Here is a 27,902-nt window from a genome sequence, read left to right on the forward strand (position 1 = left end):
TATTGTCCATGCGTCGATTGTGAAAATGTGAGTAGGGTTAGTAGTATCAAAACATTAAGGGACCATGTTATTCATCGTGGGTTTAGGCAACAATATCACGTGTGGATATGGCATGGTGAGATCGGAGGATATAAGGGAAATTCTAGTGAAAATCCAATTATTGACCATCATGTACACACTGAACCTATTGTTCGGAACGAGGATATGTTTTTGGTGGAAGATGATGAATGTGAAGAAGAAGTGGATGATGATATTGAGGAGGATCATATAGATGAGGTGATAGAGGCAATTCAAGACGAGCCTCATTTATTTGAACGTTTGTCAGAAGCTGCTGGGAAACCTTTGTATCCTGGATGTACCAAGTACGCTCAGTTGTCGGCTGTGGCAGTGTTGACTAACCTGAAAACTAAGGGCGGTGTGACTGACGTAATATTTTCACAATTTTTGGAGGCATTAGAGGACATGTGTTCCCAAAGGGAATGTGTTGCCTAAGACGACTTATTATGCCAACAAGTTGATGTGTCCTTTTGGATTAGCATATGAGAAAATAGATGCTTGTCCAAATGATTGTATTTTGTATCGAAAAGAGTTTGTTGATTTAGATAAATGTCCTCGGTGCGGTAAGTCTCGTTACAAGCTCCCAGATGGAGTTATGCTCAGGGAAGACAAGAAAGGTCCCTCTGCTAAACTGCTTTGGTACCTCCCAATAATACCAAGGTTTAGACGACTGTTTTAAATAAAGATGGAGGCAAAGAATTTGAGGTGGCATGTAGATAAGAGGAAGAAAGATGGGTTGCTTAGACATCCGGCAGATTCTCTTCAACGGAAAGATATTAATGAAGAATTTCCAGAATTCGGCAAAGAAGATAGGAATCTTAGGCTTGCGCTTTCTACAGACGGAATGAACCCATTTGGTAGTCTAAGCAGTCAACATATATAGCACATGGCCTGTTTTGTTAGTAATTTATAATTTGCCTCCTTGGTTGTGCATGAAGTCAAAGAATATTATTTTATCCCTACTTATACAAGGGTCGAAATAACCAGGAAACGATATTGATGTATACCTTGCTCCGCTCATTGATGATTTGAAAAAAAATGTGGGATGAAGGTATTTCTGTTTTTGATGCGTACGGTGATGAGATTTTCACGTTGCGTGCATTGTTATTTTGTACCATCAATGACTACCCGGCTTATGGTAACTTGTCAGTGTATAAGGTAAAGGGAAAAAAGCTATGCCCAGTTTGTGAAGATGATATGGAATCAACCTGGTTGCCAAATTCTAGAAAACATGTGTATCCAGTTCATCGAAAGTGGCTAAATAGGTTTCATCCTTATCGAAAGAAGAAAACTCTATTTGATGGCCAAGTGGAAGAACGTAGATTTCGTAGACCATCATCTGGAAGAGAGGTTTACAACCGTGTTAAAGGCATAGAGACGGATTTTGGAAAATCTGGGAAAAATAAAGAAGATGGAATTTGGAAGAAGGAGTCTGCCTTTTGGAAACTGGAATATTGGAAGCATCTGTCATTTAGACATTGTCTCGATGTAATGCACATAGAAAAAAATGTGTGTGAGGCCATTTTGGGTACATTGTTGAACATGGATAAGAAATCTAAGGATGGCATTAAGGTGCGGAGAGACATGCAACACCTGAAGATTCGACCTCATTTGTGGCCAAAGCTTAAGGAAAAGGCCAGAAAGGGGAAAGGTAAGTCTTATTATTTACCCCCTGCTTGCTACACATTGTCTGAAGCTGAAAAAAGAATATTTATGGAGTGTCTTTATGAAATTAAACTTCCTAAGGGTTACTCATCGAATATAAGAAAGCTTGTGTGTATGACCAAATTGAAATTACATGCGATGAAGTCCCATGATTGTCATGTCATGATGCAAGTATTCTTGCCCATTGCAATTCGTGGGATTTTTCCTAAGCATGTAAGAAATGTCATCACGAGACTTTGTTTGTTTTTCAATACAATATGCAATAAGGTACTTGATCCAGAGGAATTAGACAAACTACAAGCTAATGTAGTTGTAACACTGTGCCAGTTTGAGACGTATTTTCCGCCTTCGTTTTACGACATAATGGTTCATTTAGTTGTCCATCTTGTTCGAGAAATCAAGCTTTGGGGTCCAGTGTTCATGAGATGGACTTATCCTTTTGAAAGGCATATAGGGTGCATGCAGAGAAAGGTGAGGAATCCCGCACGACCTGAAGCTAGTATGATTCAAGGAACTATGTCGGCGGAGATTGGTGCGTTTATTTCTGAATATATGTCTAGAGATGAACCAATCGGACTTCCTAAATCCCGACATGAGGGTAGACTTGAAGGCAAAGGCACAATTGGTGCTAAAGATATCAATGTTCCATTGGAGAAACATATGCAAGCACACTTATTTGTACTACACCAACTCACAGAGGTTAGTCCGTACTTGGAAAAGCATATGCAGGAGTTAAGAGCTCGAAATCCGACTAAAGCCGAACGTTCTTTGGTGTTGGAATATAATCGCACTTTTACTGATTGGTTTCATGATAAAGTCATTGATGAGTTAGATGTTAAAGGCCACAAAATCTCCAATACGATAAAATGGCTAGCATATGATCCACAAGATACTTTGCACTCATATGAAGGATATGACATCAATGGATATACCTTCGATACTCTACGTGAAGACAAAAAGTCAAGGTCTACGCAAAATAGTGGTGTTACAATGGTTGAATCTTCTAGAGATGATGCAAGTGCTAAAGATAAGAATCTTTTTGATGCAACAAATCCGTATTATGGGGTTATTCAGGAAATATGGGAGCTTTATTATAGTGAGAAAATAAAGATACCGCTTTTTCAATGCAAGTGGGCAGAGAATAATCGACGTGGTATTAAGCTTGATGACAATAATATGACTATAGTCAATATGACACGGTTGCGCGACACTTCAGAGCCATTCACATTTGCATCCCAAGCAAAGCAAGTTTTCTACATAAGAGACAATGTCGATCATGATTGGTCTGTTGTTGTTAAAGGGAAGAGATATATTCTTGGTGCTGGTGATGTCGATGATGAAGAAGAGTACGATCAGTTTGATGACTCACCACCGTTCTCAATTTCAGAGAGCGATGTGCTTGATGGAACGGATAATGATACCAATTATATGCGCTTAGATCATACTGAAGGAAATAATGCCCTTGGTCCAAGTATGCATTTAATGGTAATTCTAATAAATGCGGTTTAGTGTTAATTATACAAGTTAATAATTCAGTAAGATCAAGTGAACTGAATGCCTAGCTAGAGGCCGCTTCAGTTCAAGTGGAATTAATGATATTAATCCACAGCTTACTCTTGACTTAACCTGTAGGGTCACACAAATAGTACGTAAACGGATCAAGTACTTAATGGTATTAAATACTCCATCTATGGATATTCGGCATCGACGGATCTTGGTTCCAGTGGGAGCTGAGATCGTCAAAGGCAAATTATGAATACTCCGGAAACGATGATATTGCCGGAAACGAAAATATGGATTGTAACGGAAATATAAATATTATCCAAGTCGTGGATGTTGCCGAAAACGGAAACATGGTACGTATCAGAAAATATTATCAGGAATGGAAATATTGCCGGAATCTGAAAGATTGCTGGAAACGGAAATATTTTCAGAATCGGAAATATTATCAGAATCGAAAAATAATTCCGGAAACGGAAATATTAAATATTTGTTCGAAACGGAAATTTATTCTGGGATCGGAAATATTAAATATTGTTCGTATCGGAAATGAATTCCGGAATCGGAAAATTAAACGGAAGCGCGACGTACGAAATAAACATCGAACGAGCTTGCTAGACGCAAGGCCAGCACGAAGCTAGGCCCAACGCCTAGCGAAGCCCGCGCGCACAAACAAAGGCATAGGCGCAGCCCGCGCGACCAAGCAAGCGAAGCCCAGCCAAAGCGCGAGCAAGGCCAGCAGGCGCGCCCCTAGTGGGCTGCGAGCAGTTGCTGGGCCAGGCCTCAGCGTGCGCGCGCATGGCGCCCCTCGTGGGATGCTGTGCGTGCGTGTATGTTTGTGTTTGTGTACGAAGCCTTGATCGATTAGGATTGATTTAGATTGATTTCCTAAATCTACTAGATAATTAATTAATTGAATTTGAGTCAAATTCAGATAAGTTAATTTGTTTCCTAGTAGGATTCGAATATCCGATTTCCATACCCTATAAATAGGTGATCATAGTTCACAACTTATATCGAGGAATTCAACGAGTTTTTCATGTATTCATACAAGTTTTAGGCATAAAACTCAGTCATTAATTTGCTGAAAAAACCGAAAAATCACATAGTACCTTAGGTGCAATTCTAGTTAATTAAATCTAAGGCGGATCCGAGCGTGCTGTGGACTTTCTACGGAGGGACGACATTTGGAGTCCTAAAGACTTGTTCTTGTTCGGTTCGGGCGCAGCTAGGGAGGGAACTCTACAAAGTGTATGTGTCCTAAATTATGCTAATTGTTATGTGGCAACTAATTTGGATTCCTGGCTTAATGGTTTTTCCGCATGATTTATATTCATTTATATGTATCATAACCTAACAGTGGTATCACGAGCCTCTAATTAATTCCATAATAATTAGTTAACATGGTTAAATTTTATAAATTTGCAATGAATCAAAGGGGTGATTAATGTACGAAGTTTTTGATTTTTGTAATTAATTGCAAATTTGCGATTATTTAATTGTATGTTCGCAGTTTTTCGGCAGTTTCTTCGTTACTTAAACGAAATCGAGTGAGTTTTTTTGTCAATTCTGTATGTAAAAGACATTCTAAAATTTTAAGATGTTTTTCGGCCAAACCCAGAATTCCCAAATTCGAAGCCTAACTATGACTTTTAGGAGGTTTTAGTTTTTCGAACGCAAAATTTGTAATTTTAAGATGTTAAAATAAATATTTGCGCCTCTTGTTGTTAAATCTTGAATTTTTGATTGACCTACTGTATATGTTTAACAAAGTTATATGCCTAAGCTTGTTAATTGTACAACCTAATTTGTAATTGTAATTAATTAGTTGAAATTCGAATAATTTAGAATTTGATTTGATTTTCATAATTAATTGACGATTTAATTAGGCATCCATGATTAAAAACCACCATAAAAATTGTTAAGTTTTGATAAATTTTGATTTTTTATGACCTAGATTTGAATCCATGATAATCGGAAATTAATTGATTAATAAATTTTCAATTTTTCCCCCTAAATTTATGAAATTAATATGATTTATTAATTTGTCAATAAATTTGAATTAAAATGTTTTAATTTTTATGTAATTCGCTCATGAATGTTGCACGCACAAAGAAAAGGACGCTACGTGTTACCCTTAAGGGGTGTTGTATAGTGCGGGTGTAGACACCTACTTTTGTCCCCATTCTCGAAAGGGAAAGGTTCGATGATGAAAGCATAAATCTCCACTTGACAACGCATCTCCTATAAAATAAACGAATCTCAATTCCCCTTTTCATTTCACCCGAAACCTGCTATTTATGGAAACCTGCTAAAAATAGTAACTGCCGTAAAGGGTAGCTTCTAAAAGTGGCAAGTCATAAAAGATAGAAACCTGTCAGAATTAGGTGTTGCACTCCAACATAAATCCTAAATGAGATAGAAAACTGCAAGAATCCTATTCTTAATATGATTCGGAAATAAGAGTTACGTATTAATTAAAATCCTAACGAGCCTAGAGTTCGTAACGGGCCCAGACGCATTCCGTCATGAAATTGATACGCACTAAAAGACTCGATCAAGTGTCAAACACTACTGATTTTAAGAATCCGAATCTGACTAAGAAAACAGCCCAAACATCAATTTCAACGCCCAGCCCTGGGCGCTGAAATTGCATGGGTCCTATTTTCAACGACCAGTGCTGGGCGCCGAAATCTTTGACGCCCAGAGCTGGGCGCTGAAAATACCTGGGTACGTGTTTTTTCCTAATTCTTTGTGGATTAGAACTCTGCAATTCTATCTTTCCACGAACTCTCCCCTATAAATACAGCCCCAAATTCGACGTGAAAAGAACACACAACACAAAATTCATATTCTGAGTATTGACTCCACCCCTTAACCTAAGCCTCACGCTGCGAAATTGTTCACGCGTTCTGTCGCAATCGATCCATAAATCGAACAGAACGTATCCTGTCCCATAATTTGAGATTCGTTAAATAAAAAGGAGAAATAGCAAAGTCAAAGTGGTTAGTTTTCTGAGAACCGTGACGCACCTCTCAAGGGTGCGTCGTAATGTGTCCCTTTTCGATGATTTAATTTCTTTCCTCGCCCTTTTTATGAACTGTTAAACTAACCAAATCTGATTGTTCTATCACGCCTAACAAATATAATATTTTTGGGAAATTGGATTATCATGCTAGGTCCCTTAATACTATTTAAATCAGATAATCACGATCGATCTAGTATTATATGTTGCATATTGCTAAAATCAACTCAGATTAGTTTAATAGTTAACGCATGTCCCTTCAATTATTTATGGTGAGCTAGTAAGGATATCCTGCCTCTGGAGTTATCGACGAGCGAAGTACTCCTCTCGGTAGTTACAGTCCCCCGAACCCTCAATCTCTACCTTGCAGGTGTATGTTGAGAGATCCCCACACCAGGTATCACAAGGGAACCTACGGCCGCCGTGGTCAAACATAATTGCACTCCCTTTATGTCACGATAACCGGGTTTTGTCAGTTTTTCTCATTGTTGTTAAAAACTGAATGGCGACTCCTATATTACTAGTCAATTGGGTGTAAACTCACAGGAAATCCAATTACACTTGATTGAATAAAAAGAATCGTCACACCCACGAGGGACGAGGTCACGCATCAGCCTCGTGCTTTTTCGACCCCCTCACAGTGGCGACTCCACTTGGGAAAGTGAAGGAAATACTCGTGCTTGTAGGTAATCAAAATAGCCGAAGGGTGAAACGATCCTATCCCGCGTTTATTTCACCATCAAGTTGGGACGACCTGAAAATCAGCATATTAATGTGAACGGGCAGAACCGCATAACGAATCTCGGCTCCCTCGGGAGTTGGGACTAAGGATACCTTTTTTCGCCAATAGGGGGGTGCATACGCCGCGCATGTTGCCCACTCGGTACTTGTGCAGGTAGTACACCTATCTCGAACCCAATCGCTCGCTCATTAGGTCCCTCTCGCCTGCATGCCCCCTTGGCTTGCACTTGCGGGCTGGCCTCTTGAGCGAAATTCGTCTGTTGAAGACACTACCTCGACCGGGGCATGTGTTGGATCTACGATAGAAGCGGTACCAAGCCAGGCGCAAATACTACCCATAGAAGCCTATCATAAACTACGTGACATATTTAATTTTCAAATCCATGTTTGTTTGTAATGTAGTTATGTGTAGCGAACTATGTGACTATGTTATGATTGTGCGTACGAATAATGCTAGACAAATAATGCTAGAAAACCAACGACCTTAAAAATTGCCCAAATATTCATGAACCAATTGGCCTAAGAGTTATAACAAAATACGTGTTCCGCAAGCCCGAACGATCGCCACAAAAATAAGCGACGCTCGGGATGGCCGTAACGAATCCCACAAACGCCGCACGACGCGTAAAGGACGTTATAAGGCAAGCACGCAAATTTAAAGTCGCAAAAACAAAGGTAGACGAAAACTGAAAATGAGAACCAGCCAGGGACGCATTTTCAACGCCCCTGGCTGGGCGCCGAAATTTCTCACGCCCATTGCTGGGCGCTGAAGTTGCTGCCTGGCCTTTGGCCAGGCACAGCAGCCTCGGTGTCCGCGCATAAAAAAAATATACGTAGCAAAAAAAAAAAACTTTTTGAAAAAATTTGCTGCGAGGGCGTATGAAAGGCACTCGATTTTAAAAAGCGACTTGTATAAAATGAAAGAACTCTTTGTGTCGTTGTTAGGCCTCCTACGACGACAATGCTCGGCACCAAAACCGAACATGCTAATTGAAATAACCTTGAATGTCACATGGGCAAAGTAATAAAAAATAATGTTCAAATGAAGTTTTTAAGGAAAAATAATGTTCGAATAAAAAAAAAATCCGAGTCTAGACTAGGTTATGCCGAAGTACAATCTAAATCCTAAGTCTTAGTTGCCTTATCCATAGAATCGGTCCTAATACTTGGTGTCGTTCTGCAAGCTAAAAGGTTAAACCATATTGAGTCTCCCTTCCTAACATTTAAATCAATGAGCACCCATATGTAATTGTCATCCCTTGCTAGGAATCCACGGCCTCAATGCTCTCTCACCAATAAAAAGAATATATTATAGTATTTGCAAAATGGAAACGGTCACATTCTGGAAATCATTCCCCCATAGTCGCACAACCCCCAAAGTGAACCTAAGGTGTTAATACCATTGGCAAAGAAAAAAATTAATGGCCCCAAGGCTTATAATCACATTGGGTCACGACTATCATAGTCCTCTCGAGTCACTCGCTCCTTGAAATACTACTAAGTACGGACTAAAAGATTTTCCATGAATGCAACATGACCAACCATGAAAATACCCAAATCGGCATACCATAAGGCTACCATTGGGGTAAAGCAATACACACTAAGAGAGAAGCCGCACTAATGATTCTAGTCTTGCAAAAATAAAAATTCGATCTCCCCAACTAACTACCTTTCCAACATTAAGCAAAATGGCGCATGACAAATGAACACCCAAGGGTTAAAATCTAAAGTGTCAACCAACGAAAGGTATGGTCCAATTAGCCTAAGTCTGAGAGTCGCTTGGTCAAGTATTATAGGCTTACGCCACGTCATTATTTCAAGTCTAGACCACCTCCTTGTATTCATACACGGGTTATAATCACAAAGATTAATGAAAGTTTGAGTCTAAATCACGACTTCCAATTAAAACCCAGAAACGGGAGTCTGAAAAGAAACAAAAATATTTTCGATGTAATTCTTTCGTTAAATTTCAATAAGGTAAAAACAACATTTTGAATCTACGCTATTTGCACCTTTTAAGAAACGACTAAATACGCTTGCAAAGTAAGACAATTTAAAAGGTCCACCCTAGGCCTACTAAAATTAAAGTTCCACCCTAGGCCTACTAAAATTAAAGGTCCACTATAGGCCTACCAAACGAGGCTCACTCAGTCTCGCCTCGTGACTCAAAAACCACAACCATCTACCTTTTAGCCCAAATAAAATTTTGAAGGATTTATGTTGGGGAGAAATCCCATGCAAAAAGGAAAAAATAGAAAGAGAAAAGGAGAGCGAAAAGAGCGAGCCATGAAATACTTAGCCCGTACCTCCCAAAGTACGAAATTTACCCAAGTAAACGAAGGAAAAGAATTGAGTCAACCAATCCAAATCATAAAATTCTACGATGTCTACCCTTTCCAATCCTTATGCTCTTAGACGCCTTCGCCCTGGGGTCCCTGTTCAGCTCATTTAACCCATCCATGTTCTCATTGCCATAACCCAAGAAACCATTACCTCAACTCTTGTTTTGAACTTGTTATCAACCGCAAACCACGCACGGCCACCATTAGAATAATGACCATATAACTTGTTTGGTTACATCCTTTTGATATACCCTTAAGCCGTCCCCATGCTATTCATTGGCCTTGGTTGATGTAATCCTCATGCTTGACCAATACCCTATCTCATTCAACCCATCTTCCAAACCGTCTTGAGTCACGGATGTTAAAAAAAAAGGGAAAACAAATGAAAAGTACAAAAAGTAAAAAAAAAAGGAACTTTGCAAAGCGCCTCTAAAGTTAGTCTAAAAAGAAAAAGGAGCATTTAGCGCACCAAAAAAAAGATCCGCCCAGAAATAATTTTTAGCGCCCACAGCTGGGCGCCGAAATCTTTAGCGCCCCAGCCTGGGCGCTGAATCTCTCTGCTTGCCAAATTTTGTCCAGAAGTGCTCGTCATTTTATCCGCACATGCACGGAAAAATAACGAACACTTGGAGGGGTACAGCACGTATTCAGATATACGTACCACTAAAAAATATATGTAGTCAAAAAAAATATATAAAACAAATTTTTAGGCAGCAGATTAAAATAATAATAAACTTCACTTATTCTACCGTTTCAAATAATATGTTTCCATCTCAGAACATACTTATCGAATTCGGCATTCTAAGAAACCATTTTCTGGCTAAGAACTACGCAAGACCTGATTCCAAATTAAATCTATTTAAGGCGGATACGTAGGCAATCCATGATTCGGTCCAACTAATTTGCAAAAATATTAAAAGCCTATAGAATAACAAGAATAAGAAATAGAGTCCCTTATTGAAATTTAATTACTTGCAACCCAAGTCGAAAGAAAAATTAAGTCAAAGGAAGAATCCAAGTCATAAAGATGCCAAAATTAATGAGCACACATCGAAAAATAATAAGGGCACGTACCCTTGCCAGAAGGAGCACTCACACTCCTAGGCACTTAGCCAAGACTCAAAAGATCGCTTTGCCTCAATTGAATGGGGGCTAGCGCAAGCATTCATGACCTCTAAAGTACTCGACTTGACCCTCCCTAAAGCGAACTAACTCACTTAAAGACTTTCTTTCACCACTAGACATAAGTCATTCGCTTAAAGACCTTCTTTCACCACTAGACACAGTCATGATCGCCAACAAGTAGTAAAGGCAGTAAGCTTGCAAAAAAAAAGAGAATTGTTCTACGGCATCACCCCATCGTTCCTTCGAACTCAGGGCACCCGTTCATAGTAATTCAAATGCTTGCGAATCCCCTTTGAAAAAAAATCAGACATTGTCAATAGGACTTGGCACTTAACCAAGGCTCACCCTAGTCAGACATATGACACGGGCATCTAAAATCGAACTCTAAAAAGCATCATTAATGGGAAGACATAATAGCAACTGGGGGCCAAAAAATTGAAATGAAGGAGCTAGGGAAAGAACTAAGTATACCTTGACCTTTTGTGCAGACATACACCAAGTAAATCTAAGTCAATTTGAAAACGGTTTATATTCCCGCAATTCTGGAAAAGATGGCCCTAAAAGCCTAAAGCATATGCCAAACGGGCACAAGTAAATCTTGACGCCTGCACCCTGGCTCCCAGCAAATCCTTAGACAACATTCCAAAAATCGTAACAGTAATTTGATTCACTCATGTAATCCTGTACGAACCCTTCTATAAGTCAAACTTACTTAGGACACTACGGATTGTACACAGTAGGACTCGGATTCCAAATAATTTTCAAAGACTTCTTCGAACATAATAAAGTGTCGTTGGTTTAAGCTAAGTATGCATTTATCTCGATGTTGCAAGTGAGTCAAAGAGATTTCTAAATATGATTATGGGTAAAGAAAGGCACCTAGCTTTTGGCCAAGGCACAATTCGACATGTGACTACCTTGACCATGGCAATGTCGCACAATACGACATTTACAAGAGAAGTAACAAATCACTACTCGAACATACCTCGCACTAAACGAGTCTGGTTCAAACTATTCATGATCCGTGTCACCATGAGTGCATCAAAACGTATGCAAGGCATTATAGCACCAAGCCAATCCCGTAGCTATAATTGGGGGCTTGAGAAAAACACTCTAAAAGTGCTCGAAATGACGATTTTACCACAAATTCTCGACGCTAATGCTATACATACGTCATAGGGGCACAATCCTAAGCTTTAATCGTGTAAAACGAACCTTAGAATGGCCACAACCCCTCCCAAATTCTAAAGCACTACTTAGAATATATAAAGTCACCCCACTAACAAGGGTAACTGAAAATCGCGACTCACCAAAACTCTGATCAAACCACTGCACATAATGCTCGCCCTATAAAGCGCCCGTTACACAGTCTACATCGTTCCAAAGCAAAAGCGAAAGAAAAAAATACTGTCATAGTTCTGCCCAGAAATCATTTTCAACGCCCAGAGCTGGGCGCCGATATCTTTAACGCCCCAGCTTGGGCGCTTAATCTTTCTGCTAGTCACGTTTTTCCCAGATATAAAAATAAGAAAGAAACACCTATGAATCCTCGCATCGAACGAAGTAATAAGCCGTGCAAACCCACGCGGAAGGTGCTACACTTGTTCGAGCACCTGAACAAGGCGTGATGAAGTACTCCAATGCAAAAAATAATAATGATATCCCAACACCTAGAGGAATGTTCTAAGACACGCCGTTAGGCCACACAAGCCTACGTCGCACCATAAAGTTTAACCATCCCACAGTACAAGTCTAAAAAAGGAGAGTAAGGCATATTGCGCTAATGCGGGCACGACCAAGAACACGTGTAAAAGAGGCAAAGACTACTTATCGCCCAAATTCAAAATGCAAGCCACGCGACTTCTACATTAAGGATTGAAAGTAGCAAAATATTACCTACCACGAAAGGGATAGCTCGCACCTGCACGAGCGGAACCCCAGGGCATCTGTCTCGAAAGAACCTACAAAAATCGTACGCCAAAAGGAAGCATCCCAACATGCATACTTGGGGGGCTCCAAGCTACGAAACGAACATAGCAAAATAAAAAAAACTCGAAGCAAGTGTTGTAACGATCAAGAAGGGCACGATGCTTGAGCCCACTTCATGAATGGGCCTGAACCCTATCAAGCTTCTAAGCAAACTATTCAAAATCAGTCATTGCTCAAAAAAAAAATAAAAAATAATAATAATAATAATAATTCAAGCAAACTGATTAATGGACCGCACACAACGGCCATTCTATGAACGGTCGTTCGCACATACATATCATCATTCTAAGTATCGAACATTCACGAACGCGTTCAAAAGAAAAAAAATATATACAAGAGCGATCAAAGTCTTACGCCTCAAGGTATGTTCCTCGGGCCACATAGACTCGCCCAACTGTTGCAATAGCTGTACGCCTTAAAGAGAAACAGTTCCTTAAAATAATCGCCCCAAAGCAACAAGCACCGTAGTCCACCAATCGGCTACGACTTCTCAAGAAAATCATCACGTTCTAAAAATAAAGAAAAAAACAAAAGAAACGAGAATACATAGAACTTCCAAGTGAAATAAACGAATGAACAAGAGGTCGACTGCGTCATCAAAAGACCAGCCCAAACAACACTTTCAACGCCCAGGCCTGGGCGCCGAAAATGAACCCAGGCTCAAAAAAAAAGAGAGGCCCTAACTTCTAGTGGGCCCTGCCGCATCCATTCGACTCGAAAATTAACGATTTCCTTACTGAAAGTAGCACCTCACGACTTTGTCAAGAGTAGCACACCACTACAAAGATCGCTCGCACTTACGAGTACAATCCCAAACATGATCAAGGACATCACAAATTGCGTATCCCCAAGGAACCCCTTTGACAAAGAAATGACCGTCAACCACGAGTGCTTGGTGGCTCGAAAGAAAAAATATATCTCAAAAAAGGTATGCAAAGTTAAAACAATATTCCCAGACTACGCTGTACAAAGTCCCGTGTTTGGATAATCTCAAAAGAAAAAGAACCGGTTTACGACCTCAAGACAAAGGTCGTCGTTGATACTTATACATGGTCCCCCAATCAAGGACCCAGGTAGTGGCAAAATTGAGCCGTAAGGACTAGCTCAAAACCACGAAGGAAGATGACCACAAGACAATGGTCCGCCTAAGCACGTTGTCAACCCACATGCAGGTTGCAACTAAATCCGAGCATCCCTCGAAAGAATTCTCTCTTACAAGAATGAACAAAAAGAAATTCTCAAAAAAAATCACTATGAACAAAAGAAATAGGGACTTGCCCACCTCAATCGGGCAAGATCGCGCCACGAACCACGCGAATCCCAAATCAAAAAGGACGAATTCAGGTTCGCTCACCTCCAGCGAGCAGGGCGTCCACCCTTAGCGGACAGGGCTCGCCCACCTTCAGCGGGCGGGGTCTGCGTCACTAGCCGCGCAGGTCCTCAGTTTTCGAAAAATAAAGTCTTCAAATTTAAAATAGGCTCGCCATCTTCAGCCGGCGGGGTCTACGTCACAAACCGCGTAGGTCCTTATTTTCAAAAAGCACAAACAAATTTTAAAATAGATTCGTCCACTTCTATCGGACGGGGTGTCCACCCTTAGCGGACAGGTTCGCCATCTTCAGCCGGCGGGGTCTACGTCACAAACCGCGTAGGTCCTTATTTTCAAATTTCAAAAACAGATTCGTCCACTTCTATCGGACGGGGTGTCCACCCTTAGCGGACAGGCTCGCCCACCTTTAGCGGGCGGGGTCTGCGCCACTAACCGCGCAGGTCCTTAGTCGCTGCAGCGATAACTTTTTCCTGGTTTCCCTTTTCCAAAAATCAAAGGATGGTTTTCCCTTTTCCAAAAAATAAAAGGATTGGTTTTCCGTTTTTTCCAAAAAAGAGCGATGTGCTGGATTTTCCTTCGTTTTACGTCCCATAAAAACAAGGGGGTTTTTCTCGTTTAGCTAGCCCTAAAAATGAGAATCTTGAAAAACATTTTTACCTCGTGGTTGGGCTTGGCCAGGCCCAATTACACTTTATAGCTTTGATTTCGAAAACATTTGTAGCTACTCCCAATGACAAAGTGAGGGAGTTTCTACGCCTCTTTAGATACTTCCAATGACAAAGTGAGGGAGTATTCTATACAATCCCAATGACACGTGAGGGATATGTCGACATTTCAAGTGATGACCCTTAAGTCAAATGTTATCACTCGGGGGCTCGGGAGACCCTCGCAAAACAGGTCACATACACCATGGCTTGTGTGACGCACTCCGTCTAATACTTTGACCATCGTCTCATCCCGAGACTCAGTCAAAGTGGGGGCTAACTGTAGACACCTACTTTTGTCCCCATTCCCGAAAGGGAAAGGTTCGATGATGAAAGCATAAATCTCCACTTGACAACGCATCTCCTATAAAATAAACGAATCTCAATTCCCCTTTTCATTTCACCCGAAACCTGCTATTTATGAAAACCTGCTAAAAATAGTAACTGTCGTAAAGGGTAGCTTCTAAAAGTGGCAAGTCATAAAAGATAGAAACCTGTCAGAATTAGGTGTTGCACTCCAACATAAATCCCAAATGAGATAGAAAACTGCAAAAATCCTATTCCTAATATGATTCGGAAATAAGAGTTACGTATTAATTAAAATCCTAACGAGCCTAGAGTTCGTACGGGCCCAGACGCATTCCGTCATGAAATTGATACGCACTAAAAGACTCGATCAAGTCTCAAACACTACGGATTTCAGGAATCCGAATCTGACTAAGAAAACCCAAACATCAATTTCAACGCCCAGCCCTGGGCGCTGAAATTGCATGGGTCCTATTTTCAACGCCCAGTGCTGCGCGCCGAAATCTTTGACGCCCAGAGCTGGGCGCTGAAAATACCTGGGTACATGTTTTTTCCTAATTCTTTGTGGATTAGAACTCTGCAATTCTATCTTTCCACGAACTCTCCCCTATAAATACAGCCCCAAATTCGACGTGAAAAGAACACACAACACACAATTCATATTCTGAGTATTGACTCCACCCCTTAGCCTAAGCCTCACGCTGCGAAATTGTTCACGCGTTCTGTCGCAATCGATCCATAAATCGAACAGAACGTATCCTGTCCCATAATTTGAGATTCGTTAAATAAAAAGGAGAAATAGCAAAGTCAAAGTGGTTAGTTTTCTGAGAACCGTGACGCACCTCTCAAGGGTGCGTCGTAATGTGTCCCTTTTCGATCATTTAATTGCTTTCCTCGCCCTTTTTATGAACTGTTAAACTAACCAAATCTGATTGTTCTATCACGCCTAACAAATATAATATTTTTGGGAAATTTGATTATCATGCTAGGTCCCTTAATACTATTTAAATCAGATAATCACGATCGATCTAGTATTATATGTTGCATATTGCTAAAATCAACTCAGATTAGTTTAATAGTTAACGCATGTCCCTTCAATTATTTATGCTGAGCTAGTAAGGATATCCTGCCTCTGGAGTTATTGACGAGCGAAGTACTCCTCTCGGTAGTTACAATCCCCCGAACCCTCAATCTCTACCTTGCAGGTGTATGTTAAGAGATCCCCACACCAGGGATCACAAGGGAACCTACGGCCGTCGTGGTCAAACATAATTGCACTCCCTTTATGTCACGATAACCGGGTTTTGTCAGTTTTTCTCATTGTTGTTAAAAACTGAATGGCGACTCCTATATTACTAGTCAATTGGGTGTAAACTCACAGGAAATCCAATTACACTTGATTGAATAAAAAAAATCGTCACACCCACGAGGGACGAGGTCACACATCAGCCTCGTGCTTTTTCGACCCCCTCACAGCGGGCATGCGACAACGAGCAAGGGAGCTCGTCGCCCATGCGGTACGAATGCAGCGAGCAACAAGAAGTGGCGCGCGCGCAAGGCAGTGATGCCTGGGCGTGTGTGCAGCGCGATGGGGCAAGGCACAAGCCGAGCGAGCAGACGCGTGTGGGCAGCGATGGATGCTGCGCCACAGAGCGTGCTGCCTCCCCCAGCGAGCAGACCAGACGTGTTGAACAATGCGGGTTGCGCGCAGCGTGGCCTGTGCTGGGTGCGATGCGTGTGGCCTCCTCGTGCATTGCTGTGCGATAAATCGTTGGGGCGCTGCTGCCTCGTGACTTGATGGGGCTTGGGCGCAAGCCCAACTGCCTCGTTGTTTTACGATTGATGCGCTTTGAATTTAATTTTAAATTTTCAGTTCGGAAATGATTTTAATTAACTTTAAAATTCGTAATTTAAATTGTTTTCTCGGAATTTAATTTTGAATAATCTAATTATTATAAATTTTAATTTATACTAATTATTTTACTAAAATTAAAACCTTGAATAAATTTAAATTTATTTATTTAATTCAACTGAAAATAAATTAAAGGATTCAATTAATGATTAATATGAGCTTTAAATTTTAATTAAATTTGTATGTTTCCGGTTAGACTAGGAAATATAATTTATGTTTAAAATTAGTAAAGCATGTAAATTTATTGGTTTAAGTGGGATCTTTTTAGTCATAAACTCTTGATTAGGTCTACATTGCTTAAGGTTAAAACAACTTGATTAGAATTAATAAGGACTGAATAATTGGTAGATTATTGGAGGCCTTGATTAATTGCTGCAAATGTTTATGTCATGCATAATATGTTCTACTAACCAGGTATGTGGGCCATTCATGATAATGAATGGGTGAATGGTATATATTGTATATGTACTGTTTTGCAGGTTATTGAAAGTGACTAGTATGGCCCAAATAGGATAGTAAATATGGTCTGCGTACCATTAATTTGAATGTAAAAATGGTCTAATGCACCAAAGTTTTAATTAAATATGATCTGCGTACCATCAAATATTAGTAATTAGTTTAAATTATAGCTTATCCTATTTGAAGAAAATGGTGCCTCCCATGGTGAAATTCAAGACGGTGTTTCCAATCCATTTTCAAGGCGGACTTTGAAGTTGAAGCTTCAAGATGAAGTCGGGCCATACTAGATCACATTTATATGTTATGCATGTTTTAAGTTATTTATTGCTTTAAATATGTCTTAAATATGCATGAGATTATGGCTTGATTATGTTGCATGATTAAGGATTTTAGTTCACTTAAAATCTAATCAACATAGTAAGAGCCTTAAGTTCCAAACTTTAATAATTGAGTTAAAAGGTTCCATGCCAAAATATCAATTTTTCCTAACCGTTAGATTAATCTTAGTAATAGTTTTCCGCCATAGCGAGGTGTTACTTATTGATTCTAAAGGGGTAAGGTACACAAATAATTGTGAGTACATGTTAGTTTTGGTGAAACTCAACGATATAAGTAAGGAGTCCTTTTATGTCGTGGCAAATGAAATAGGTTTACCTAATAAGTTCTTAGACGTACCTATGAACCAAGAGTAGTTTCTAGACTATTAGCAAAGGCTTTGCTTACCTAAAATATTTAAGAATTGAGTCTAAATACATAATGTGCTTAATTCTTCAATAATTTAAGGGTCTTGGAATCATTTTATTCACACCTGCCGGAACAATAAATTCGAATAAAATGCCAATGACTTGTTCAAATTGCATGATTGCTTTTATTTTCAAGTTATTACTCATGATAAATGTTTAGACTTTGCATGCTTCAATGTATGTTTTAATTATTGTTTATAATTAAACATCTTATACTGCAGTAAATCCTTTTAGAAAGGTAACAGTAAATTTCCTCGATTGGTAATGAATCTAAGAACGATTCAAGGAAATAAGAGAAAATGAGCAATTTAAATGTACGTTTCTTATAGCGACTTTTATGGTTGTTATCGAGTATCAAACTCGAATGGCAAACCGATTGGTGCTTCTGAATTCAAATTACAATGTAGTTTTGAGATCATAAAGCATTGGGTTTAAACGCTCGGTTTTACCAATGGTTAACAACGTAAAATCTTTGTCCATTTAATTCTTGAATGAGTCTAGTCCCTGGACATTCGAATAGATCGATGCTTAGAGAACTTTAGAAGCTTCTGGTAAGATCATCTAGTTGAAGCAAAATATTCAACATAAATTAAATGGTCATGACCTTGTTGGAATGACATTGGACATGTATAACAAAGTATAAAAGTCAACACTAAGAAGTCAATTCTTAAGACTATAAGAAAGGGTACAAGAAATAGGAAAACAAGGAACAAATGAAAGGAGTTTACGATTCCGTTTCTACCTATAAGTTTACGTTTAAAGAGAAGTGACCTAGCAATCAAACTTCGTTGGTATCATATACCGCTTTAGGTTCTTACTTCGGTAATAACTCAAACAATGGAAGCTAGGCTACAATAATGGCCTACAAGTGGGAAATGAAGCATGGAAATGCTACATTAGTTGTAGGGTCATCTAGTTTGTTTTTAAGTCCTTTCAAAGCTAGAACTTAATGGCTATTTTGTTCCATAATCAGCATACCTAAGTTTCTGCTTCAAACACAGAAAGACTCACATTCAAGAAAAACAAAAACAATGTTTGTTTGTTTATTTGAATGAAATGGTCATCTACGGGTTTAGTCAATATGCTTGATTAAAACAAACAAATCTTTAAACAATAAGAACTTTACTAGGTTCAAATCAATCTCTTGATTTGAGTTCCACAAACCTTTAGCATTGTTACTTAGACCTTATCAACAAGTTAACATTCAAAAGATCTATTTTGATGGACTTTTGAAAGTTGATTGATTTCTAGATCATTCAAGACGAGATAGTCATACATGTTGAAAGTAACGAATGATATGAACTATTGTTAGGACACCTAGACAATAGAGTTCAAAGCTAAAGAAAGATTTTATGACTTTATTGGACTGAATATAGGTTTATTTACTCAATGTGATATAAATTTGAATCTGTTTGGCTAGTTCAAAGATTCAGAAGTATAAAATCCACTTGGCAAGAAATCATAAAGATCTAGGTTAGTTCATGTTGATGATTACTTAAGTAAAAAATGATCATCAATGATTGTGTGTTGTAATTTCACGATCTAGCTCCATAAGATATGGAATATCTAAGTTGGGATAATCGAAGTCAATTATTACTTGATTCGATCAATGATGAATCATAAAGATTTTTCCTATAATTTCTAAACAAAATGCTCAACTACCACCAAACTAAACCAAATTCGTCAAAACTATTGAAAAGTAATTTCATAATATCTTTTCAATAATATATATATCTAAAGAGTTGCTAAACTCAGTGGGAGCTTAGTGTTTGTTATTCGATGAACTAAGGCCCAAGTATGGATATATATTTCATTGTGATTTATTCAAATGAACACAAGGGTATTGTTTCTACCACGAATTTTTGAGAACATAATGTTTGTTTGCTGGAAATAATGTCCTTTGGAGATTCGTTTCCAAAATGACAAGTGGGAGAAAATAGACCTCGAAAGTCTTCAAGGCGAACAACAAACATAAAAGGACATTCCGGATCGAGGCTTTTCGAAGTGCTTTAGAAAATCCGAACACTTATTCTTTACGTGGCTTTAAAGAATAGACATCTCTTAGAAGACTTTACAAGTGCTTCAAGGAGAACAGAATATTCAAAGGACTTTCAAATGGCTATTGATATTCTATTGTTTGATGTTCTATACCCAAGTAGGCATAGAGTTCAAGTCACTGAAACTATGAGATTCTTCTATTAGATAGTGAAGAAACATAGAGTTCAGGTCAATGAAATTATGAGATTCTTCTATTAGATAGTGAAGAAACCTATAACTTGCTGTCAAACTATTATCATGTAGATTAATGAGTTTGTGACTTGTAAGAAAGCTATGACGAAACCCAGATTCCCTAAAAAGGTTAGAGGCCATATATAGACTCAAACATTTAAGATGGTTAAAGGCCATAAAACATAACCAATATTTTGATGACAAAATTGAAATTTTGTTGATTTGCAAGAATAGTTTCACACCTATTGGTTGCAAGTTTGTTTTAAGGATAAATACCATCAAACATGAAATTGTTACACAAAGCTAGATTAGTTGCTAAAGGTTACAAGCAAATTCATGGCATGGATTGTGTTGAAACCTCATGCATAATCATAAATGCTCAAGTCTATAAATCAAGCAATGATTGCATATCTCTATTCTATAAGCCAGCTCCTGAGGTTGTTTTTGTAAATTAACTTTTCGTGTCCACCATTAATTTTACAGAAATACCCTCCTGATGTTTGTGTGCCAGTAAAAGGTTATTTGACTGGCTTAATAAAACGCCTAGAATCATTTACCAGGGCCCATAAGGTTGAACAATTGAATGCACTACTTAAATTAGGGCTGATTGATTACTTAAATCAGGAAATCAAATAAACATTAGGAAAGAAATTATTACACATTATTACAGCTTATTCAAAAAAAAAACTCCAAAAACAAGATTCTCCAAAAACAAGAACCGGAAAACAACGTTTTACAGCACTGATTCTCAGAAGAAGAAGAAGAAGAAGAAGAAGAAGAGAATCATTTGCAACGTTTGATTCTCAGAAGAACCATATCATCGTTCTTGAAGTCTTTCCCGTACAAGTAAGTATACTTTTCACGAATCCTTGCAAGAAACAATAAAAATAATAACACCTTTAGTATAGATTCGTGAATATTAATGCATAACCAACAAGGATAAGGCCATTAAAATTGTAATATGCATAAAATACATGGAATATAGTATGCATAACAGAAATTAAACTAAATTAATAATGATTCGTGAATTTGTATGCATAAACAAATTTGCTTTTTAAAGATTGTTGCTATGTAAATTAAATCGGTCTAACTTATATAATTTCTTTAATCTATTTTGCAGATTTGAAAATACAAGGTATGTAATTTTCATGCTTTTATGAATTTCAATTAATTATTTCACATTTTAATCCATGCTTTGAATTAAACAATCTCTTATATATATATATTTTTTTTTGTATGTTAAAATCATGTTTTTTAGAAAATAATACACATTTTAATTCATGTTTGTTTAATCTCTTATTGCAGATTTCAAAGTACAAGGTATATAACTTTCACTCTTTTATGAATTTAAATTAATTATTTCAAATTTTAATTCACGCTTTTAATTAAATAATCTCTTATATTTTTTTAAGGTTTATAGGGTTTTTGAGAGATTTATGAATCTCTTATGTTTCTGTTTATAATATTTCTGTCATTAGAATTTCGTTAATTTATTTTGCAGATTTGAAAATACAAGGTATGTAAGTTTTCATGCTTTTATGAGTTTCAATTAACTTTCATGCTACTATTAAAAATTCTTTCAAATTTTAATTGCAGATTAAAATCTGCAAATCTGAAAAATATAAATTATTTCAAATTGAATCTGCAATATGAAATTGAAGATTATAAATTATTTCAAATTTTAATTCATGCTTTTAATTAAATAATCTCTTATATTTTTTATGAAATATTTTTTGGGAGAATTACGAATTTGTGTCATTACAATTATGAATCAGAAAATAATGGACTTGAATTGGTTTTTATGCAGATTTGAAGTTGGGTTAAAAGTTCATAACGAGATCAAATAACGAACAACATACGGTATGTGCCAATCAAACAAAAATAATAGTAATAGCTATGCTTTGAAACTAATTTAATTAATTATTTCAGATATGAATTCATGCTGATAAATCGACTCCTAATTTAATTAATTAAATCGACTCTTATTTTATTTTAATTACTTTAATTACTTGAATCCCGAATTATAAATGAATCCCTAATGAAACCCAACTACCTCAATGACCGAGAACCCAAAACAAAACAATAACCTAATATCCTCACATTGGGTTAAATTTCAAACATGAAACCCTAATAAATCGAATAACCCAATTTCAAACAAAAAAATAAATTTCAGATTGTGAAATTTCGAAAATAAAAGACATATAAAACGAAATCATTAAACCATCATTAAATATCAAGCAAATCAGATTATGGTACCTATCGCCTCGCAAATCATTAAACCATCATTAAATATCAAGAAAAAAACATGTTTACAAATTCATCACACACGGTTCAACTCTGAAACAACAGAATTTCACAACACAGTACAATTTCACGAAACAGTACACTACAGTGCATCAAATACAATGCTATCAATAACATCAAAGTTATGCATGAATTTCCTCCTTTTCTCAGTCACAAAACATACAGTGAGGAGTTATAGTTTTCCAACACCTTTCTAACTTTCGATTAGGTTTCTTTTATGGTGAGATTCAATTAGGTTTATTGAGTATGCATTAACATGCATTTTTTCAGACCAATACAGCCTCGCAACTTCTAAGAAAGTACCTGAACTTACTCACATCCTCGCCTCGCACAGCGCCTCGCCCGCCTCGCCCGCCTCGCCTCGCACAACGCCTCGCCCCGCCTCGCCATCCGCCTTTGCTTCTTCCTCTCCAATCCGTATAATTTCACGACATGCAAACTAAAAATTCCAAAAATAATTAGGTCTTAAACAAAAACAACAGAAATACGATAAATCAGTATCAAAACAACAAGATCTGGAAATTTAGAAGGAAATAAAGCAAAAAAAATCATTAGAATTCACAAGAAATAAAAAGACGAAGAGATATACCTATGCGCTCACCATTTGTTGAACAGATCTGAAATATGCATGAGTGTTATCGCCATTTTTGCTCAGATCTTCTTCAAAGTAGTTGGAAATGAGGTGAGACAAAGGAGGGATCATCTCCATTTCTGAGATGGAAAGTGCGGTGAGGAGATATGAGATGGAAAGTGCGGCGAAACGAGAGGTGAGATGGAGAGTTTCGCCATAGTTTGAGAGAAAAGAAGGAGATCACCAAAATGAGGAGAGAGAAAGGAGAAAGAAACAAAAGGAAATAGGGTTGGATGCCATCAACGGCGGTATGAGGAGAGAGAAATAAGAGATAGGAAGATTATGAACAAAAGGAAATAGGCCCTTCAAGCCTTATGAATTAAACGGGCTTTAAGAAACTGGGCTCAGTCAATAAAATGGGCCCACTTTCTAAACTTGCTTAAAACGAAAATTATAATCTTTATTGTACTTAAAAGCTGAAATTTAAATATAGAGATAGTCATTCTACGATCATAAATATTGATTTATTAATGTTGGTTTACATGCATTCTAAACTTCACGCACGCATCGCGTGCATAAAATACTAGTTAGTACATATGGCAATTGGATGACAAAACGTATTCCTCAATAAAATGTTGGAGTAAACTATGTACATGACATGTCATAGGATTTGTGGATCCAAATAAATGCTTGAAAAGGAAAGCTAGCTTATGAAATCTAAGTACAGATTTAAGAAAGAAATTGGAATTAGAACTGTATTTTAGTGAAGCTAATAAGTATTTTAGTTTAATAAAATGTACATGATTCTTATAGATATATAAGAAGCTTAGTGGGAGTACATAAAACTTAATTGGTCCTATGTGTATCACACACATATCTCTCTATTGTGAAATAACATTCAAATGCTAATGACTTAGATTTGAAATTATTCAACTATGATGGACCAAGGCGAAACTTAGTACATACTGGATATTAAGATCTATTTACAAAAATCTTAAAATATTGTTTTGGATTAAGTAATGGCATTTATAAGCATATACTAAGTTAAACATCAAAGGATCTAGATGAGATTCTTAAACCTATATTATATGTCAAAGAATTTAGCTAGATTCAGTATCTACTGAAATTGAATGAGCCAAAGTTACATGAATAGAATTCAATTGGGAATTATTCTACAAAAGAATTTATCATGTGTGATATAATATAAGGATCGCCAAAAACGTATCGTATGACTTTAGGCATGACGAACATATACCAATCTCTATTGATCTAAAGTAAAGATCAACTAGATTGAGATCAAGAAAAACTTATGTTACTTGAAAAGGTACATAAGAATAGTTCTTGATTCAAGGAAATAAAGATATGCTAAATATTGATGCTACACGCATAAACACTGGCAAAGGATCAAGCATGATTCTTTTGCAGTTAACCATTGGCAAGGGCGAGCTACAGAGCATCGTGTTTTGAAATGGCAACATGGATTGGAGACCATGAGTTGTTGCGTGGGAAATTAAATACTAATTTCTATGTTCTGAGATACAGATGGAAAGTCTTCCACATATCTATGAACTGCTTGGATAAGTAAATCCAAACAAAGCATCACTACCAACCTAAACAGTTGAAATAAAAGTAACTACTGCCTAAGAAGCATAAAACAGGGTTGTTTATGTTAAAGAGTTCTTCGCTGAACTTGGCTAGATTACATGACTGCTGACATGATGGTTCTTCATTGCAAAATGCGTAGAACCACTATTGAAGTAAGAAAGACTAGATCACAAAATAAACAAACTCTAAAGATCTTATCATCCTATCTCGAATGACATTCGATGAAAGGGATATTAAGATTGGCAAAGCATGATAAACTAAACGTATGCAACAGGTGAGAAAGAACACTCACATTGTGGCACTGGAAATCAAGCATAGTTTTGAATTCCATGAATTGCTTTAAAGATGGGTTTGAGGACCATGGTTGTAAAACATTGGGGTTGAACATTTATCATATATAAAATGTATTCATATTCCATTTAATCTTGGTTTAGTATTAAATGATGAGTCCCTTCAATTTTACGAGATATTCAAGATAGACTGTCAGGACCAGTCCTGTGACTAAGAAATGTCTATCAAGTGAACTTGAATGTCAAAATTTGAAAATGGTCCCTGGTTGGAGTTTTCTATAAATATGGACGCATAGAAAACGCTAGACGACTAGAATGCAAGATGACTGGTAGTTCTGTTTCTTGAACTATGTGGACATGGCAATGTGGTAATCATTTGCATAGATACTTACTTTGGGAAGACTAGTATCGGACAGACCTATGAAACTTTACTGTAAGAGATGAAAAATTTTCATAAGTAAATTTCATTAAAATTATTAGACACTAATCCTCAATACCTGAGTGATTTGAGATTACTTCTTTGAGAACTGCTTACTTTGACGTTGTCAACCGTCACACCGTAAAAGGAGGCTATAAAGGAAACGCTCGGGTAATCACCTATCAAACGAAGTCTAATCTCAAGATCGCAAGATTGAGATTGTCCTCCCATAAATCGGGATGAGATGCTAAAAGTTGTACAAGGCCACTCGGAGAGCTAGAAACTGTAAAATGCATGGCCGTGCTCAGATGAATCATAGGCTATGATTATCTGTTTATTTGATCAGTTGAACTCTGAAACCGAGAAACACCTCTGGACATAATAAGGATGACAACTCTTACCTTATGTTCAAGAGCAAGCATCGAGCGAGAAAGGAATTAGGAAATGTACACTTGTCCCTAAGGACAAGTGGGAGACTGAAGGAAATAATTCCCTTGGTCCAAGTATGCATTTAATGGTAAGTCTAATAAATGCGGTTCAGTGTTAATTATACAAGTTAATAATTCAGTAAGATCAAGTGAACTGAATGCCTAGCTAGAGGCCGCTTCAGTTCAAGTGGAATTAATGATATTAATCCACAGCTTACTCTTGACTGAACCCGTAGGGTCACACAAATAGTACGTAAACGGATCAAGTATTTAATGGTATTAAATACTCCATCTATGGATATTCGGAATCGACGGATCTTGGTTCCAGTGGGAGCTGAGATCGTCAAAGGCAAATTATGAATACTCCGGAAACGATGATATTGCTGGAAACCAAAATATGGATCGTAACGAAAATATAAATATTATCCAAGTCGTGGATGTTGCCGGAAACGGAAACCTGGTACGTATCGGAAAATATTATCGGGAATGGAAATATTGCCGGAATCGAAAATATTTTCGGAATCAAAAAATAATTCCGGAAATGGAAATATTAAATATTTGTTCGAAACGGAAATTTATTCCCGAATCGGAAATATTAAATATTGTTCGTATCGGAAATGAATTCCGAAATCGGAAAATTAATCGGAAGCGCGACGTACGAAATAAACATCGAACGAGCTTGCTAGATGCAAGGCCTCGCACGAAGCTAGGCCCAACGCCTAGCGAAGCCCGCGCGCACTAACAAAGGCATAGGCGCAGCCCGCGCGACCAAGCAAGCGAAGCCCAGCCAAAGCGCGAGCAAGGCCAGCAGGCGCGCCCCTAGTGGACTGCGAGCAGTTGCTGGGCCAGACCTCAGCGCGCGCGCGCATGGCGCCCCTTGTGGGTTGCTGTGCGTGCATTTGTGTTTGTGTTTGTGTACAAAGCCTTGATCGATTAGGATTCGTTTATATTGATTTCCTAAATCTACTAGATAATTAATTAATTGAATTTGAGTCAAATTTAGATTAGTTAATTTGTTTCCTAGTAGGATTCGAATATCCGATTTCCATACCCTATAAATAGGTGATCATAGTTCACAATTTATATCGAGGAATTCAACGAGTTTTTCATGTATTCATACAAGTTTTAGGCATAAAACTCAGTCATTAATTTGCTGAATAAACCGAAAAATCACATAGTACCTTAGGTGCAATTCTAGTTAATTAAATCTAAGGTGGATCCGAGCGTGCTGTGGAATTTCTATGGAGGAACGACATTTGAAGTCCAAAAGACTTGTTCTTGTTCGCTTCGGGCGCAGCTAGGGAGGGCACGCTACAAAGTGTATGTGTCCTAAATTATGCTAATTGTTATGTTACAATTAATTTGGATTCCTGGCTTAATGGTTTTTCCGCATGATTTATATTCATTTTTATATATCATAACCTAACATATACAAAATGCATAACTGTTGATGAACCTTGATAATTATTTAGGTACTGCGTAGACATATTTCTCGTGTTTTTAGTTGATTGATTTTTTATTTGAAGTACCTATTTTTTTTTTCCAATAATGTATTGTTCTATGTATTCTGTTTGTTTGTACTAGTTCCGCTCTTGTTCTAAAGTTGAAAGATTCAAATTTTTCAGAACTATGGCTCGGGATGAATGTGATGAAGATATGCTAGAAAAAGATGAGGACTATGATGGCTTGAACGAGAACGACCAAGGTGAACCAGAAGATATAGCTAATGACGAGTATTTGCGTCGACTTGATCAGTTTGAGGAGATGGCTGATGCTGCCGCCCTTCTCGGAGTTGATGCTAATCATCCTACAGAGGAGTCAGTTAGCATGAAAGGCAAGGGTAGGGGAAGGGGATCAGGAAAAGCTAAGGGTCCGACAAAAGGGCTAGGAAAGACCGGGCCCATGTTCCTTCAGTTTGACAGCCTTTTGCGTCCACCCGGCAAATGGAGATTGAAGTATGGTCAACAGATCGGTTTGTGTAGTCGCAAGTTGAATATTAATTGGGATTGGCCAAGTGTTATCAAGGTTTAAGGAGTAAATAATGGGAGGACACAATGATAAGTGCTAAAATTATGCTTTTTTCATTTTTCTTTACCTACTGCCTTTATTTTTTGAAATTTTAAACAGCCCGGTCGTTGGTTTCTACTTGATTTAGTGTT

General features: G+C 37.8%; 1 protein-coding gene across 1 annotated transcript; it reads left to right on the top strand.

Moving 5' to 3' along the window:
* The first annotated feature begins 742 nt into the window (after window positions 1-742).
* LOC130469799 (uncharacterized) lies at window positions 743-27,774 on the top strand. The gene is made up of 3 exons (XM_056839282.1): window positions 743-914; window positions 1,109-3,117; window positions 27,328-27,774. Exons 1-3 carry the CDS (start codon window positions 743-745, stop codon window positions 27,772-27,774), a joined length of 2,628 nt encoding a protein of 875 aa, XP_056695260.1.
* Window positions 27,775-27,902: the final 128 nt, after the last annotated feature.

The sequence above is a fragment of the Spinacia oleracea genome, chromosome 3, assembly GCF_020520425.1.
Source record: "Spinacia oleracea cultivar Varoflay chromosome 3, BTI_SOV_V1, whole genome shotgun sequence".
Lineage (NCBI taxonomy): Eukaryota > Viridiplantae > Streptophyta > Magnoliopsida > Caryophyllales > Amaranthaceae > Spinacia > Spinacia oleracea.

Coding starts and splice junctions, on each gene's coding strand:
- LOC130469799 (XM_056839282.1), top strand. CDS start 743: ATGGAGGCAAAGAATTTGAGGTGGCATGTAGATAAGAGGAAGAAAGAT. Junction 915..1,108: donor AGACGGAATGAACCCATTTG/GTAGTCTAAGCA, acceptor TGTGGGATGAAG/GTATTTCTGTTTTTGATGCG. Junction 3,118..27,327: donor TCTCAATTTCAGAGAGCGAT/GTGCTTGATGGA, acceptor TGTTTGTACTAG/TTCCGCTCTTGTTCTAAAGT.